General features: G+C 45.4%; 2 protein-coding genes across 13 annotated transcripts in view; one reads left to right on the top strand and one right to left on the bottom strand.

The window, feature by feature from the left end:
• Tfb1m (transcription factor B1, mitochondrial) overlaps positions 1-2,026 on the top strand; it is a 47,381-nt gene extending 45,355 nt beyond the window's left edge. For 5 of the 6 annotated variants that reach the window (XM_029566682.1, XM_008839353.2, XM_029566692.1 and 2 more), the window contains one exon: positions 1,017-1,814. In XM_029566682.1, coding sequence (XP_029422542.1) covers positions 1,017-1,293 — 277 coding nt within the window. In that variant the 3' untranslated portion in view covers positions 1,294-1,814. Of the gene's footprint in view, positions 1-1,016; positions 1,815-1,890 lie in introns of those variants that run through there. The other variant, XM_017799743.2, reaches the window with a different exon arrangement.
• Positions 1,424-18,250, bottom strand: part of Tiam2 (T cell lymphoma invasion and metastasis 2) — a 144,583-nt gene continuing 127,756 nt past the window's right edge. For all 7 annotated transcript variants that reach the window (XM_029566656.1, XM_008839396.3, XM_029566653.1 and 4 more), the window contains 12 exons: positions 16,803-16,982; positions 13,741-13,809; positions 12,926-13,051; positions 12,173-12,281; positions 10,453-10,632; positions 8,904-9,022; positions 7,587-7,695; positions 7,110-7,168; positions 6,249-6,354; positions 4,761-4,848; positions 4,064-4,218; positions 1,424-2,527 (listed from right to left, as the gene is read on the bottom strand). In XM_029566656.1, coding sequence (XP_029422516.1) covers positions 1,935-2,527; positions 4,064-4,218; positions 4,761-4,848; positions 6,249-6,354; positions 7,110-7,168; positions 7,587-7,695; positions 8,904-9,022; positions 10,453-10,632; positions 12,173-12,281; positions 12,926-13,051; positions 13,741-13,809; positions 16,803-16,982 — 1,893 coding nt within the window. In that variant the 3' untranslated portion in view covers positions 1,424-1,934. The remainder of the gene's footprint in view (positions 2,528-4,063; positions 4,219-4,760; positions 4,849-6,248; positions 6,355-7,109; positions 7,169-7,586; positions 7,696-8,903; positions 9,023-10,452; positions 10,633-12,172; positions 12,282-12,925; positions 13,052-13,740; positions 13,810-16,802; positions 16,983-18,250) is intronic.

The raw sequence follows: 18,250 nt of genomic DNA, 5'->3' as shown, positions 1-18,250 counted from the left end.
TGAGTGGTAGTTTTCAGCCTGTCATTTTTTAACTCTTAGAGTTTAACTCATACATGCTAGCCCTGATTCAGGGGAAAAGTAGATCACAAAAAGTTGATTTTACTTTTGGAGATTATGGAATTAATTGGCCTGACCTACAGCTGGCCCTAGTGTTTCCAAGGTAACTGCCCAACTATGAGATGGGCCTATTCATTTCAGTACACCTTCCTCTGTACAGCTGTGGGCCAAATATTGAGGTTCACATTGAAGCACAACTGTTGGTGTCAGTCATACCATACTACAAAGTGGTCTCCATGTATTAAAAACAGTTATCAGACGTTGCTTACCCCAGAACTGAACTCAGCAGTTTGTCACCTCATTCTGAAAGTTGGGGAATGTGCATCACCGTCAGCCTGGAAGGAAAACTCAGTCTCCACCAGCCCTTTGGGATATGCTCCATGGTCTCTCAGATCTAAGACAAGAAACAAGGTCCAAGAGTGCTTTTGCAGAGTTTCAAGCAGTTAGGTTCACTGCTTTAAAGCAGCTGACTCAGTTTGCTTAAACAAAATTTAAAATACATACTTTGAATTAAAAGTATCTTAAAGAGAATAACCGTTTTTATATCAGCTGTCTTAAAACTTTGCAAAACAGATCACTCTTTTGGAACAAAGCCTCAAAGACTGATGCATTGAAGTTACAGAGAATCAAAACCAGACCCTGGTCACATAAGGGATACAGCTTTCACCAAATGAGGCAAATCAAAGCATTTCCACAAGATTTCAGCTGAGCAGTTATTTTAAATTTACCTTAAAGATAGGTGTGTCAGTTTGGCTTTTGAAAATATTTTTCTGTTTCTGAGACATACCTTGCAAGTCTTAGCTTAGATCTGCCTCCACTGCATCAAACTGGAGTCTTGTGGAACCCAGGCGGCTCTAGAAGGCCAACCTTCAGCCATTTCTCAATATGTCCTCTCGTGTGGGTAGAAAGGTATCAGGACTGAAGCTTTTTTCTTCTTCTTCCTTCACCTTTCCTCTCAGAATGTTATTCCCCGAGGCTCAGCGCCTGGAAAGCACTGGGAGACTGTTACAGCTAGCAGATATTGACCCAACTCTCCGGCCTGTCCACCTCTCGCTGACACATTTTAAGAGCCTGTGTGATGTGTACAGAAAAATGTGTGATGAAGACGCACAGCTCTTCGCTTATAATTTCAGAGAAGAGCTCAAGCAAAGGAAAAGACAAGACCAGGAACAAGAGGACGACACGGAAGACTGTGAGTCTAGTGCTACAACGAGGGTGCCGAGCCTGACAGGTTGACCGCCACGGCAGGGAGCTGCCACACAAGTGCTCGTTTGTCTTTACAGAGTGATAGTCAAATACCAGTGACCAGGTGACTTACGTTCCATGTACTGTACAGCTTGGTAGAGAAAATAAATATCAAGTAAGATACAGTACAAGCTTCCTTTAATATGTATACTGCATAGATATGACAGGTGTAGTATAAACAGCATCATTACAATCTTACAAAAACAAAATATCCACATATTGTACCCCTAAACCACATTAAAATAACTTAAATGTGCTTTAAATAAAGCAAAAACTATCAGGCTCAAAGAAAATGCCTAAAGGATTGGAAAAAAAAATGACCCTTTTAAAAGTTATTAATCACAACTTTCCCATTCTTCCACATAACTTAAGTAGAATGCAATTTTATTACAAGACTTTTAAATCGTTTTGATTCCTGCTCAAAAGGGATTATAAGCTAAGTAATTTACAGAGTCTGACCAGCTTAATCTAGTTTTCTGATCCACAATAAATTAAAATAAGTTAAATCTTTACAGTTTTGTGGGAAAATGTATACCGCACAGAAGCCAACGATGAGTAGTTTTCCTGCGACTTCTCCTTTCCCACCAGGTGAAAAGTAAACGAGCAGTGTAACCCACGCGGCACAGACTGCACTAGGATTTGCCGTGACTCTGCGCTTCGTAGAAACATTCCTCGTTGACAACCGAAGTCAAGCTCTGGACGCTGAATTCTCGCTCCAGAACCAAATTTAGATCAATGTTGGCATTTTCAGGGTGGCTGTCAAGGGACTGGTGACGAGTCTGCGCCTTGAGCAAAGTTCCTCTGTCCCTCTTGGTGCTGTTTGCTTTCCGTTTAATGGGGCAGAAGTGGCCCCTGACCAGCTTGGGCTGCTGCCTAGCCGGATGCATGTCGGGCTCCTCAGAGATCCTCAGTCTCTGGAACTGAAGTTCAATGTCCTTCGTGGGGCTGCCCGGTTTCAGAGGGTGGGGGCAGTCGTCTTCTTCATCGCTCAGAATATCACTCTCTTTGATGAGACTGTCTGGAAACTCTGCCAGGCCCTCATGAGGGTCTCTGTCAGGCACAGTGTTCCCACCGTCCTGCCTGCTCTCAGCCACCAGGCAGCCACTGCTCTGGGTGCCGCTGCTCAGGCTGCACTCGTCAGAGTCCAGTGAGTTGCCTTTGCTGGACTCACTGGGCCACTCGCTGCTGGAGGACGTTCTGAGAACCTTCAGAGACCTGGAGGAAGCTACAGAGAGAGAAGCACATTGCTCACCATGGCACAGAAACAGACTCCACAGAGTGGAGGTTTCGCCTCATGCGATGGGACACTTGGCATTGTGATTTAGCATATGATTTCAGCTGTCTACCTTGGCATTTAGGCACAAACATGGAGCTATATCAAACAAGGAACTTTTATCTTTTTGAGACAGGGTCTCCCTGTAGTCCCACCTAGCTACTCACTATGTAGACCAGGCTGGCCTTGAACTCAAAAAGATCTGCCTGCCTCTGCCTCCCAAGTGCTGGGTTTAAAGGTGTGCACCACCATGTATGCTTAGGTCTTCAGGGGTTTTGTTTTCAGACAGGGCCTCATGTAGCCCAGGCTGGCCTCAAACTCACTATGTAACCGAGGATGACCTAGACCTGATCCTTCTGTTTCTACGTCTTGAATGCTGGGATTTCAGTGAGACCACCATACCTGATTTTGTGTGTGCTGGAGTTCAAATCCAGGGCTTTCCGTGTGCTGGGCAAGCACTGTTGTCTCGCTGAGCCACATCCCCGGCCATAGTTGAATTTAAGCTGAGATTCGGCCATTTTTAATTCCCAGGGCTTCATTACATACAACAATAAACTACCAACTACCATAAGGGCTAGAATTACTGTTTTGCCAATGAATAAATTGAATAATCACTAATGAATCTAGATTCCATTCCTTTTCTACAGCACTTTGTAACCTAATAACATTACAGCACGTCTCTACACATACCTTCGTCCCCGCTTATTTCCCTAGCTGCGCCATTAAAAGCTGAAAAATGTTCTTTATCTCCCATGAACACTGTATCTGCTTAGAATTCCTAACCAGCTTGCAGAGCGCTGACATTATGCACATTTAATTATCTGTATGATTAGTTCTGCTTTCTAGAGTTAGAAAAGGAGCTGAGTGTTTCTATAAGACAATAGCATCATACTGGTTTTGATGGTCATTGCATATTTTGGAAACAAAAAAAGAGAAAATATGCAATAGATCTGGAGAGATCAAATTCGCAAAAAAGAAAGAGGTTAATGTGTGTCTTGTAAGACTGTAAATAAGCAGAGAGCTAAGGGATGTAGCTTAGTGGTAGAGCACCTGCCTAGCATCCAACACAAGGCCCTGGATTCAATCCCCAGCAATACACACACACATACCCCACAAACTGCAGAAGAAACAGAAGTCTGAGAACCAATGTTAAATTTGATCCTAAGTAAGTACTGACTGAGAAGCCTGGTGCTGAGAACCTTAGGAATACTGCATTAAGCAAAATAAAGCCTTTGAACTCCTGTTCATCTTAGAGGAAGAAACAAGACGTGAAGTCTGCACTGTGCCAGCTGATGGAAGACAGGGATTTGGGGTTGGAGGTAGATATGTTTTATGAAAGGGTATCTGGTACAGAGGCATGTCTAGTTCTTGTAAAGGGAAGTAATGTTACCCTTGATCATTAACAGGTTAACTTACAGCTGTGTACAAGATCATGTATCCTGGGGAACCTTGATGTTTTCTTAAACACAGGGCTAACAAAATTCTCACCTAATTTGGCCGAGACAGGAACTCTGTTCTTGAGCGGTACCAGACGATCTTTACATGACTTCTCCAGTGGTAACTCACACTTTATGTGACGCCTGAAGTTCTCCCTCAGAATAGAACGAATCACCTTAACAATGCTAGTTTTGCTCTCGCTGTCACTGGGAGAAGAGAGAGAAAAGGGAAGTAGGTTGTAGCAGCCTCCTACTTCATTGTGGGCCCTCCTGGGTGGGGACCTCGCCTGCACCTCCCAGGTTAGCAAGCTACCACACCAGTGTGCGCATGCCTTACAAAAAGAAGGGAGAACTGATCGTTCCAACATTCAGACAATGTGCATCTGATCAACGTAGTCTTCAACTAGACCTCCAGTTACCTTTTTTAGGGTGAAGTTGTGCCCTCATATCAAAGGGGCACTAAAAATAGCACACATACGTTTTTAAAAAGATTTTATTTTACTTATGTGTCTCAGTATGTCACACGTGTGTGGGTGCCCTCAGAGGCCAGAGGAGGATGTTAGATCCCATGGAGCTGGAGTCAGGCAGTTGGAAGCTGCCCTCATATGGGCACTAAGAACCAAACCTGAGTCCTCCGGAAGAGAAAGCAAGTGCTCTTAACCACTGAGACATTTCTCCAGCCCCTAAACTCCCTTTTAAAATAAGAACTTGTCTTGTACCCGTTGGTGATTTTTCAGTGTCAGAATTACCTGCAGCTCAGCTGGAATGTGGTTTCTGGCCGTCCTTCTATCTCTGACTTCGTATGAATCAGCTCCCATATGGAATTGTTTTCAGTACCTGGGTAAAAGAGGAGGAAACGGGTCTCCGACTCTGCCAAACGCTGTGGTTAAGAACACCTGTGAAGCTTAAAATGTAAACAGTTCTAACCCGTCATTCCTTCTACAGCTCGTTCTGTGTGATATCAGCAAATCGTTACCAAAAGTGAGAGGCTTTTTGGCTACAGATTGCATTTCCTGTTGAAGTTTTCCAGATTCTACCTCTCAGAAAGAGGTTAAATGGATGACATTCTTCACCCTCTTCTGAAGTGTGTGTGGTTTACATTTTTGTTTTGTTTTGGGTGGTGGTGATGGTTTTGGTTGGTGTTGGTTGGTTAGTGTGGTGTGGTGTGGTGGCGGTGGTGGGATGGGATCTCACTCTGTAGCCCCAGGTTGGCCTTGAATTTGTGGCGAGCCTCCTGTCTCACACAAGTTGTAAGATTAAAGACATGGACTATGTGGAGAGGTGACTCAGCAGTTAAGAGCACTTGCAGCTCTTCCAGAGGACCTGAGTTCAGTTCCTGTCACCCACATGGCAGCTCACAACCAGCTGTAACTGCAATTCCAGGGGATCTGATGCCCTCTTCTGGCTTCTGTGGGCACTGCACTCGCGTGGTACACTTACATACATGCAGGCAGAGCACTCATACACATGAAATAACAAGGAAGTCTGTTCTTTCTGCCTCGTGCTGTTTTTCAGTGTTGACAGTTTCTCTAACAGTGAAACACTGAGAGGAGGCTCTCTGCAAGAAAAAGGCCAACCACTGCCACTTGTTGGCTCCCGAAAGTTTGTGGAAAAACATCAAAACACCCTCTTCTGTTGTCATTTTCTTTGACTGTAAAGTAAAACAGCTGCAGAATTTCCCTAAGTACTATGGTTTGGGGGTGTCCCCGATGCCCATACCCTAAAGGCCTGGTGGTTAGCCGACAGCACAACTGGAAAAAGGGGAGGAAGTAGGTGGGTGGGGTGTGCTCCAAGGGGTTACTGGTGCCCCGCCCCTTCCTGTCTCTACTTCTTGACCACCACCAAGTGAACAGACCTCTGCTCTCTCGCTGCCCCTGGCATAGTGTGCTGTGCCACCACAGCCCAAACTGATAGGGCCAAATTTACTAATAAATTTAAATCTTTCCTACTCAGCAGGAATTTTCAAGCAAACAAAACCCCAGCTGATCAACACATTAATCCTTTCTCTTTTATTCCACAATTAAACATATAAAAATGGGTGGCTGTGGTGGCACAGGCCTTTAGTCCAAGCAGAGGTAAGTGGATCACTGTGAGATGGAGGCCAGCCTGGAGAGGTCTACATAGCGAGTTCCAGGCCAGCTGGGCCTACATAGTGAGACACTGTCTCAAAAACAACAGCAAAAACTCAGACATAACACAATGGTTTTTGTCATCATATTCCACAGAGTAGTAGTTACCTGCTGCATTTCCCAGTCTAACTTGAAGTGCGGATATGGGGATTAACCAGCGGAATTTAAATGGATCCAAGTCAGCAGAGTTGTGTGCAGGCCGGGAATTGGAAGGCTGTAACATGAGAGACCACCAGGCAAGGGATTAAAGTTGTGTGCTACACAGTGCACCGACGCATCCTGTTGGATATGGGTGTGACTCTTGTGGGTGTCTAGATTCATATGAGCCAGGAATGCACCCAACTCCCAAAGACCTCACAGGCTTCGGGCTGACCTACAGTGAGAGTTCAGGGAGTGCAGGGTTCCCCATCTCTAAGCAACAGTGCCCAGCCATACCCTCCCAGCGCCTCCCATTCCTGATGGCTCTCTTTTTATTTTATGTGTATGAGTGTATTGCTGGCATGGATGTAGGTGCACCTGTGTCATGCAATGCCCACGGAGGTCAGAAGAGGGTGTCCGATCCCCTGGAATGAGTTACCAGTGGTTGTTAGTTGCCAAATGGGTGCTGGGAATTGAACCTGGGTCCTCTGCAAGAGCAGCCAGTGCTCTTAACCACTGAGCCATCTCCCCAGCCACCCCCGATGGTGTATTTAAGACAAAGTTGTGCAGACCCCTGTATGGAACCACACAGGCTATTTTCCAGAATAAAAGTTGGTTTTCCATTCCAAACACCCACGTGGGTGTTTGTCTAAGTCGTATTTTAAAACGTACTGTGTGGAGTGACTTGGAGATGCCCTGAGTACTTGCTTGATATGGTTAGTCCTCTAATGTTGGACAGTGAGGCTTTGACCCTTAGCAAGCTTTTCAGTTTAACATCATAGGGGAAGGCAGCTATAAAACAGTAGCTTTAAGAAAAAGTATTTTTCTTACCAATTTCTTTTTCAGCTTGCAGTTTTCTTTGTAAACCAGTATGACAGCTCTCTTAAAAACTTAAGGGAAAAAGAAAAAAAAAAGTCTTGTTATTTACTCAAACTTCCAAAGTTAAAACAGAGCAGGATGCTTCATGAGCCCAAAGCTCTTCAAAGTGATGGATCTCTAAGATCACTATGTGTTAACCTCCTTTGACTTGACCTGTGCAGCAGTCCTCCATTTCCTGTTGTACCGACAGCTAGGGCTGCAGCAGCTCGGGGACACCACACCATGCTTTTCTCCCACCTCAGTGAGAACTAAGATTTTGAAATGCTGTGCACTGTTCAGATAGCAGGTTTCGAAACAGTCTTCTGAGATGATTCCTCTGCTGACTGCTAAGTCAGCAACCATTGCAGCATTTGTCTAACTCCCAGAAAGCAGGAGTTGCTGGGTGAGGTAGTATGTTAGTCTGCTAATGCTTCTGAGTGGAATACTAACCAAATACTGTGAGCTCAATGTCCTTTCTGGCTTTTCCAAGAGACAGAAACGGATTCAACCAGGACACTGTAGAATGCATCATAAGTTCCCCCATGGAGAGTTCTGTTACCTGCATTGTAAAGACAGGAAATAAAGATGTGCAAACCCCAGGAGTAGGCTGTTTGATGCCAGACAAGGAATTACCTAAATATGGTCATTGCAAGTAAATGCATGTACGTTCTGTTTGGATTTATGGTCCCTAATCGATACAGGGCATTAAGTAGTGGAAGTTCTGTACATAAGAGCTAAGCATTAAGTACCCCACTGATAAAGGGTTGATCTCGGGCTTCCTGCATGCTAGGTCAGCACTCTACCACTGAGCTGGATACCCAGCCCTCTATTTTTTATTTTTTGCTGTTGTTTGGAGACAGGGTCTCTCACTAAATTGCCCAGGCTGGCCTTGAACTTACTCTCTAACCCAGGGCAGAGTGAATTTTCAGTTCTTCTACTTCAGCCTCCTGAGTAGCTGGGATTACAGGCCTGTGTCACTGTTAAATAATACAGAGGTGATGGCATTAGCCTTAGTACAGACTTAACATAGGTCCACCTCATGGGCTATTCCATTTCTGTAACAGTTCTGCCACACTGTGCTCATTCATCTAAGGGGTTGTGTTAGTATTTACTACAGGTTCTACTGTGTTTACCACCTCTGATCCCTAAGCTACCGTAGGCCTGCTAATAATAAAAATACTAACATTGAAACTGACCATAATAAAAATAAATAAATTCTGGTTCTTTTCTATTACTGCCTTCTACTTAAACTATATTGCTTCTTACATGTGCTTTCAAAGCTCAGTGCTCTAAATTTAGCAATAAGACAGATGAAAAAGATAAAAAGTCAGTTGTCCCTGGGATTGTTTTGAGTAAGCGGAAATGGAAAAGGAAGTGAAATGGAAGAAACCCTCCCCGCCTTCCTTCCTCCGTCCTCCCAGCCTTCCTCTGTCTTCCCAGCCCTGCCTTCCCTGTGTTCTAGCTTCTGGGACTTTGACATCACACCCATGGGAAAAAAAGGAAGGGAGCGGGATACCAGCTCAATGATGCTTCTCTCGTCTTTGCGCACTGCTAACATGACACGATTACGTTTTTTAGACCAATTGAATACATTATGTTTCTATGTAAGTTGCATAGTCTATTGCATATATTAAGAGAAAAAAAAAAAAAAACCTGGAGGCTTTGTCTCCCCACCTCAGGAAAGTCCTAACCAAGTAGCTACCCTGGAAGGTGCCCTAAACTCCATCCACCCAGCATGAATCTGCTCCACGACTAAGGTCCACAGACCTCCTTCTCGGTGCCGCTCTGCTCCGCTACGAGCTGGTCGAACACTGTTCCATAATCCTCGTAGATCTTCTGCATCTCATTAATATGGCTTGCTACTTTTTCCATTGCTTTTAGTGCTTCTGAAAAACAAGAAGGCATGCTTGTTCTAAGTCCCATCTAAAGCAGTACTGAAAGTGCCCAGCTCAAGCCAGTGTGGGAGACCAGCTCTCCCACAGCAGCAGGATTCAGGTGTAGCTCACGACAGACCATTCAATCCAGGCCTTGAAATCAGGAATATTCAGGTTATTTTCCACCTCAAATTCTCTTGGAAATAAAGGAGACTGTAAATTGCCAATAACAATGATAGCTAAGCTTAACCCAACCATGTATCATGACAGTGGTTTCTGTATCTCATCAAAACCCCATGGAACTTCATGACTACAACCAATCCCATTTTATAGATGAGAAAACTGAGGTGCAGTTTTGCCAGAACTTGAGAAAAACAAGTGGCAGTGCCAGAATTCAACCCAATACTGGATGGCTTCTGGGCCTGCTTGAATTCAGCATCTCCTCTGAAACTACCTCAAGGACTGGGAATCCAGACAGTTTTCCAGTTAGAATTTACAGGACTGGAGGAATAGCTCAGTAGTAGAGCACTTGCCTAGAATACACAAGTCCAGGGTTTGATTTCCCAGTACCAGGAAAGAAAGAAAAAGCCTTACAGATGTCTGTAAAAAATGTCCAACTTGCACTTACATGTGGTGTTTGTTTATAACTTGGGCAAGGGCATTATGAGAGACAAATGACTTTGTCACAGCCAGACAAAATCTCTGGTCACCTCCAGTATATTTTATACTTTGTTCTCTAGATTCAGTATTGTTATTTCAGCTCACCCAGGAGGGGACACAAGGAAGGGTTTTAACAGACCATGCAAAATGACCTATATCTGAATAATCATTTTCTTACAGAATTTAACTTTCATATGAAAATTCCGTCCTTGTTGCCTATGATATCAAAGCATATTTGTCATAGAAGATCAGCAAGTTTGACTTACGCTCTTCTCTGTGCTTATTTTTCTCAGTTTGACTAACTTTTATTAATCAACCTGTTCTGACCAGGAAGCTTACGTTGTGGCTTAAGTAGACCCGCTAGTTGCAAGATGTGTAAAACCAATCATTTTCTAGTCCAAGTGAAGCATCTCTCTAATGGATGCTTAGCTCTCAAATTGAGGGCCTGAGTGCTTCTGTCAAATTGCACCTTAGATCCGTCATTTCAGTGGTTACCAGAGACTCAGCCTCTGCTCTTCTGTAAAGCAGATCTTCCACAGGATGCCGATGTTGGAGCTGAGTACTGTTCAGAGATCACCACAAGGTGGCGCCTGGTCCAGCACACTTGAACAGCAGCTCTGGAGCAGCCAGTGCCGCAGAGCATCCGAAGTATAGGAGAGACTGGTCTGGGGTTCCTACAGCACTGTCACAAGGGAAGAGATGCAGGCCCTGGTCTAGCACCGTGGACCAGCTCTTCAATGCAAGTAGCCTCCTTCCAGCTCGGGGCCTCTTTCCAGCCTTACCTGTCAGGTGATAGTGCTCCTCACTCTCGTGGTCTGTCAGGGACACAAGCTCCTTGAGGAGCAGAGGGTACTTGAGCACTCTCTGAACAGGCTTGATGAGGTAAGACTCCAGTGTGGAGGAATGCTGCTTAGTAGGATTGCGGGCATCCAGAAAAGCCTTGAAAGCTTTATCAGTTTTAGCTGCAAGTAATGGATAAAAGATCCTTAGCACAGGATGAATTAAATGGATGAATAACCTCTTTATCCTTCAGTGACAATTCTAAATCGTTTCCATGACCCTAGTGGCATTCTGTAATAAAAACCCAAGCACATCAGTGCGCCAGGTACCCAGTAATCAGCATGTGTCCACATCACAGCTCTGACAAGGCCTGTGAGTGAAGGAAACTTGCTAGGATGGCAGACCATACAGTCCACACTACAGAGAGGAGCATCGAGTCGCGATGTGGCAGTATCTGACTTCATATACACATTGCATTCATGTTCATGACAGAGATTGTTACAGGTCACCAAAAAATAAGTTTTAAACAATTCCACAGCTCAGGGCTTATCTGAAAAATAAGTATCATTTTGCCTTTGAAAAGTTGATAAGCCCAGATGCCTTCATCCCCACAGCTCCAAGCAGACTAAACCTCACAGCAGAGTAAACAGTCCTTTTCACCAGGTGTGGCACCAGGCTCCTCTAACAGCAAGAGCTTCCTGTCTGGTCTGAGTATCATAAAGGGTGCACACCCAAATCCAGGTCATGCGATAAGGCAGTAGACAACCAGCCATTGCCCTGGGTTCCACTGGGTGCCATTGGCTGGCCAACTGTTTAGGGCACAACCAGTTTGACTGAAGAAATGCCCTTATTCAGGCTCTGTTGCAAGGGCAAAACCTACACTGTTTAGGAGATGCTGCATCATTTTGAGCACAATTGCCAGACCATGTTGGCGAGATGATCTCACCTTTATGGCAAAGAAGAAAAAGTTGGACTCTGCTTTTGTCCTCCTGTGACTGTCCACAGCAAAGTGCTTGTGAAAGGAAATGCCAGTGGACACAGACCTCCGTTCAAAGTGACTGAAAAAGATGGAGTTTTGCATTTTGGCTAAGTCTCGTTTATTTAAAATATTCTAAGATCCATTTTTTAAACTGGAGTTTCTGGGATACTGTGAAGTTCTGCACTTAAACCAAATGGCAAAGCTGCATCCATGGGGATGAGACCAGAGAATGTCAGAGAAGCCTGTCCACAGCTCCCATGCCAGTGAAGGGGGAGGGCGGTCTCTGGAACGGGGCTTTTCCCAGTTCCACCGGGGAAGCTTACTCATAGTTATACACTTCCTTGGAGTTTGGTGGGAACATTTGCTGTTGGTCTGCAGTGGCTCCACAGGCCTAAGAAGGTTAACAAAACAGCAGCAGGAACAGAACATACATTCAGTCCCATCCAAGGTTTACGGATGCAAAGATTTTACAGAAAGGAATGTGCTGAGCAAGGAGCCACCTGCCTTTCAGCAGCAGAGTGACACATGACAAAGCTCTAGGGCCCACATGTTTACCACTCCCATAACAGAATAATCTGAAATTTTTCCCTTTAACTTTTGTCATTTACGAGGTCAAGAAAGGAGCACAACCCATTAAAATTAGACTTAGCTTCTATTTGCTGAATACAGACTTACTCTTAAGAGTTTAAAATACAAAAAAAAAAAAAATACAAAAAAAAAAAAAAAAGATATGAACAACCTACCTTGCTCTAGAACCTTCTGTACTTTAATGTGGTTGGCACAGAATCCACTGTACAGTTTAAAGTGGTCCGCGTAATAGAGGAAAGAGCCTCCCAGGGAAAAGAGCAACTTCTAGAAGGGAGGAAAGAAGATCAAATCAGACACGATGCCCGCTGTGTGCTCAGTCCACACCTGGAGAACAGTCTCGGTGTTGCCCCAGCAGACCTTAGACTGATGGAAAAGTTCTGACAGTGTACAGTCAAAGGATTAACTACATCTAACCAGGGAGGCTCCAACTGATCTAAGAGGGAAACTCCCAGAGCAGCCTCTCATGATGAACAGTGCTGACCACATGCTTTGGCCCTTTCTACTGTCTTCCACCTTCTTATCCCTGGAAGAACTTCCTGTCAGCCAAGATCTTTACACTTACTCCTTCACAAAGGAGAGAGTTCCACCATGGGCACCTGAAACTCATGCTTTCCAACCCCATTTCCCAGAACCACACAAAACAAGAATCCAGTGCCTGACAGCTGCTCTTCAGAAGCTGTTGCCCCAGGTCCCCCCTGGAAAAGTGAGTCAAGAGCATACATGGTCAGCAACCAAGTGACCACAAAAGTGGTGGCCCGGCCTGCTGACCACTGGAAAGGGAAAGCACGCAGCCACCTTTCCCCACCTATGAGGAAAACAGTGTGGTGAAATGTACTAAGTATCTTGACAGGAGAATTTTGTACCCTACCCACCTATATTTGATTTAAATCCAAGTCCAAAATACTTACTCTAAACTGTGAGGGAGTTTCCAGGACATTAAAGTCTGAGGAAGCTGAGATCCCATCCTCCAGAGTCTCCAGAAACACCTTCTGAAACTCCAGCATCTCTGGCAGGCTTCCAAAAAGCGACTCCATCTGCATGAAAGTTGGGGGGGGGGGGGTCAGCTCAGATGAGCTGGATACTCACTCAGACCCACAGATACCCCACAAGGAAGTGTGCCCCAAGGAGGAATTTACAGAGATGGGGTATAATCTATACCTAGAGAGACACAGAGCTCAGGCCCCTACAATTCCACAGTTCTAAGATAACTCTTTAAGTGGATGTGAAATTTCAGAATTCAAATCAGGGAAAATAGAAGTCAATAGAAAAAGATTCATTCTTACGATTCAATGTTAAAGATTCATATATTGAAGAGGAATTTGGGGCCATATCTCCTACTACAAAAAGAGGACCATCCTGCACTGTAAACTTGCCACTGTGCTTCTTGGGACGGAAGCCACAGCAATGGCTTGAAAGGAGGCCACACAGAGGACTTTCTAAAGACCCTTCAGCTTCTCTTTGGGAATCCTTAGCTATACCCTGGACAGCTGTGTCCAACCTGCAACCTGTGGACACACGTAGCCATCCACAGCTGTGAATGCTGCCTGACACAAGATCAAGTTGCTTTACACATGAGACTGGGGCGGGGGGGACTGTGGTTGTTCTCAAGTATGAACTTTGTAGAAGATATCATCTGTAATGGCAAAAGGATCTAGGACATCTGCTAACAGGATGAAGGACACAACCGGCAGGTCAGTACAGAGAAAAAGTATTCACTATTTACCTCATCTTGAGTAAGAAAAGTCTCATTCTGAAGTGGCTCCAAGTATAATTCAAAGAGGCAGCTCAGATCCTGAAAGATAAGACAAGAGTCTCTTTAACACTCAAATCTCCAAAATAATCATTGGACTCCAATAGCCTGGGCAGCAACTCCAAAGGCTCTCAGTTACGAATGGTGGCATTTGTCCTGTTGAGACACTTGACCTTGAAAGTGGTTATCATCACTCACTATATGAAAAGCTAAAGTATAAGCACCTTCTCTGTTTAATTAACTTCTGTTCACAGAACAGGCTCTGTCCTTCCTGCCACAGAAGCTGCCACTTCTCCAAAGGGATTTGGGGGCGGGCAGGGGGCTAGGTTAACGCACATGTGGCCAGACGCCAGTGACCTGGCTTTCTCTTCTGTGTCAGGGAGCAAGGTGACAGCTCCAGTGTGGGGCTGGGAAGGGCAAGAGCAGACCTGGGGAGTTCTTCAACATTAGGTTGAAACTAGCAGAATCTCAAACTCCCAAGTTCAAATACAAGGATAAGCATCCAAAGATTAGCAGTCATAATGTTTACAGTGTCTCTATTGGACTAGGTTCCCTCAGAGAACACACAGCAGTGGGAGTATTTTCAAAGTCCATTAAGGACTTTATATTTAAAAACTTGAAGCCAAGAACAGTATATAATTTAATGATAGGAAATATTTCTTCTGTGTTCCATTTGTTCAGAGGAATTATGAGTCCTAAAATCCAGCACTAGTTGACTTACAAAGTCAGTGACACAGACTCCCTGGTTTTACAAAGGCCAAGTCTTATGAGCCAAAGAGCTTCACAAAGCCCGAAGTGGCCCCAGAGCCTTCCTGGTGACAGCTCTTAGAGTCAGGACTGCGGCACAGCTGCCGCTTTACAATACAACCTCCCTGGCTTCCCTCCCTCACCATGTTCCACAGTGAGAAGGGAGCCATGATCAATAAGCAGATCAAATCTCAGGGATACACAGATGTGAAAGACTTCAAGGAACATGCAGAGATTTGGGGTTAAAGTGTAATAAAAGGAAAACTCTGTGTTAAATGTCAGCAACAACAACGAAAGGAAAGAAAGAAGCACGTGTGTGGGGGTATGAATTGTAAGTGGGCACCAGGTGCTGGTTATTTTGTCAGAGACAGTCACTTCTGTCCAGGCTAATGCCACTCGCTTGAAGGACTTACTGTATAGCAAGAGCAGGTCACACTGAGCTGGGGAGGGCAAAGAACCTCCATGCCTGGAGCCCTATGGAAACAAAGGGCAGGTTCTTGCAGAAAAGGAAGAGTTGGTCCCTCCTGCCTACCTGATCACACATCACCACCTGCCTATCTGATCACTGACCAGCCACACACTGAAATGAGCCTTTGGGTGCAGTGTAATCCAAGAAGATGGAAAGCTGATGACAAAAGGGACTCGACTGTACTCGCAACTCTGTCCCAGACTCTGGAGGTGCAGGCTCCATGATGCCTCTCAAGATGTCAGAAGGCCCTATAGCCTCAGAAACATCCACAGCTCCTAGAGCTGCTGGAACAGTTGTCACTGCGGGTATGCAGTCACCCAGAAGATTTTGAGCTCTCTGACAGTCACTGCATCTCTCTACATGGGATGCAGGATGAGACATGATGGAAAGTGAAATTAAAGTCTCTTTAGCTTTTCTTTCTCCCCACAGACCAAAGGAAGGGGTTCTGGGACTACTTGAGAATCAGATTTTGGGGAAATCCCAGGGGAAACTCCAGTGGCATGCTGAAAAGAGACTCCGATCTGCCTTTGTTGTTGGGGTTTGTTGTAGTTTTTTGAAACAAAGTCTCATGTAGACTACGGAGCCACAAACTCACTCTGTAGCTGAGGATGACACTGAACTCCTGATCCTCCTGCCTCACTTCCCAAGTACTGAGATTATAGGGATGTAACACCACACCCAGTTTATGCAGTGCTGGAGATGGAGCCCAGGGCTTTGTCATGCTCAGCAAGTGCTCTACTCGCTAAACTGCATCCCAAGCTCTTCTAATCTGTCTTGTGGAGGAAAAGACAACAGCCACATGTGTGCATCAATGTTTAACTCTTGGACTTAGCAGAATAACTTGGAAAGCTAGTAAAGAACACAGGGACCAGAGTTGAAGAGATGACTCAGTGGTTAAGAACACTGGCTGTTCTTCAGAAGACCTGGGTTCAAATCCCAGCACCCACACAGCAGCTAACAACAACCATCTATAACTCCAGTTCCAAGGGATTCAATGCCCTCTTCTGCCCTCATGGGCACTACATGACATGGCTGTACTTACATACATGTATGCATAACACTCATACACATAAAATAAAAACGTTTTAAAATTTTTTTTAAAAAAAGAACACAGGGACCAATGAGAGAGGACTCCAAAGGCCATGCAGCAAGACTGGCACCAAACCAGGCTTGGATTCCCAGCCACTATCTTCTGCCCTGCTCTTCCAGTAACTTAAAATCGAAAGTAGCTTAAAATAGCCCCAAAGCATCAGCAAATACTTAAAGCAAAGAACTCTGTCTTCTCAGACTCCTGTGTTGATAAAATGTTTCCTCAAAGCATTCACTAGGGGCTGATCAGGTAAGTAAGTGGATTCGGTGGCTACCCAAGCCCTTGACAGCTATGCATTTATCATGTTATAAGAATGTCCCACATGACAGCCCGAAACACACATGAATGGGCTTGCATTCTGCACAGGGACCTCTGTGGACAGTGCTAGCCCAAGGCCCACCTGGCCTCTGATGACCTGTATTCATGGCCCCCTGGGTCCAGATTGCTCCCTGTTCCTCATCACCTAAAGTGATCTCTCTCTACCCCTCTTGCTAAAGCACTGCAGACTCCCTTCCCACAGATTGCAAATGACAAACTAGAACATCTGTTTCCATAGTGAAAGCTACCTTGGTTACAAAAACGAACCAAGAACCTAATTTTTTTTTTTAAGTCTTCTCAGCCGTTCCACCCTCTCACCTCACCCTCCTCCCTGCAGTAATTCACCTCTTCAAAGAGCACATGTCTACCTTCTGAGTGACAGGAGTCAAGGGCAGAGTGAACGCTCATTACCTTCACATAGGACTTCTCTGTGTCCACCAGCTCCTGGATGACTTTTCGGAGGCGGTCTGCATCTGAGAGGTGGCGAGCCAACGGCTTGGGAGGTGGATCCTGGCTCTCTCTTAGTGCTTCCATGCCGTTGGTGTGGGTGTTGTTAAAGCCCCTGCAGAGCCCAGCGATCTGCTCAGCACTCTGATGAGAAGAAGGGGAAAGTCATGCTCAGGATGCTGCTTGCTAGGACTAGGTGCTCACCTGGGATCCTGGGTGTTTCCATCTGTGCCAGGCACTGCAAGAGTCTCACAGGAGCCTGGGTCTGCAGCAGATGGCTTCATTCACTTCAGACCACTCTGGCTATCATCTAAGAGTCCAGTGAGGAAGATGGCCTCTACGTTTAGTGTTCATCCACAGTACTCCTCACCATCGTAAGAGCTGTGGTACATACACTTCTAAACTACTAGACTCAGAGTCAGACATTGGCCTAACTCTCAGTAGCAAAGTTGATTGCTCTAAAATCCAGACAATAGAGCTTTCTGAACAGAACACACAGGAGGCAGACACATTGCATCCACCCTGTCCCTAGGCAGTTGGTCCAACCAGCTTTCCATCTCACAGAGTTCTGGGAGGCACCATGACAATTTTAGAATGGCTTGGCCCTAGTCTGCCTGGAGTTCTGCCTTCAAATCTAACCATTTAGCCTGAGCCAAATAGCAGTTATAAATGAAAATCTCAAGCTGGCTATGCATATGCTGGCAACAGAGTGGAAGCTGAGAGACAAGAGATAGAAGGCCCTCTGCAACCCTGGGGGATGCGGAGCCCAGCAGAGAGCACAGGCAGATGCTACAACCGAGCCTAGTGAGGGCAAGGGGTTTCCCACATGACCAGAGTGTGGGAAACCTTCAGAGAGTGGGGCAAGGCGAGGTCTCGGCGAGTCAGCATAGTCAAGCCTAGGGAGTGTGGGCCCAGATACACAAGTAAATCAGATAAATGAGTTCTGTGAGTACAAGATTAAGAGAAGCCACAACAAGGAAGTGTGGAAGCATCAAAGCCCTCGATGCAAGTTCCTACACAGATGTGAGTCCCGTCTGCTAATTGCCTTCCCAAAGCCCTTTATGATACCCCTGCTTTAGGCTGGTGATGTAAGATCCCAACAATGTCTCCCTGAATGTGTCCATATACATCCCAGGGCATCATCAAATCACATTCCAGGTGTCTTTACTGTTTCTTCCCATCCATGTACATCCCCAACTCCATCTTACCACCTACCATTTTGGAAGTTTGTCAAGGACACGCCCCATGGGTTTCTTGGCTGCTGTCCCCACATGCCCACCTTGCTCAGTGTCCATGCCACCTCCCTTGCATTGAATCCTTAAGGGCAGAAAAGATGGCTGTGTTTAAAAGCACCTGCTGAGCATACAAGAAGAACTAAGTTTGAACTCACATAAAGGCCAGACACATAGTGT

The sequence above is a fragment of the Nannospalax galili genome, unplaced genomic scaffold (genome assembly GCF_000622305.1).
Source record: "Nannospalax galili isolate Female #2095 unplaced genomic scaffold, S.galili_v1.0 scaffold211, whole genome shotgun sequence".
Lineage (NCBI taxonomy): Eukaryota > Metazoa > Chordata > Mammalia > Rodentia > Spalacidae > Nannospalax > Nannospalax galili.
Note: the sequence above shows the minus strand (reverse complement) of the source record. Positions and strands in the feature narration are given on the sequence as shown.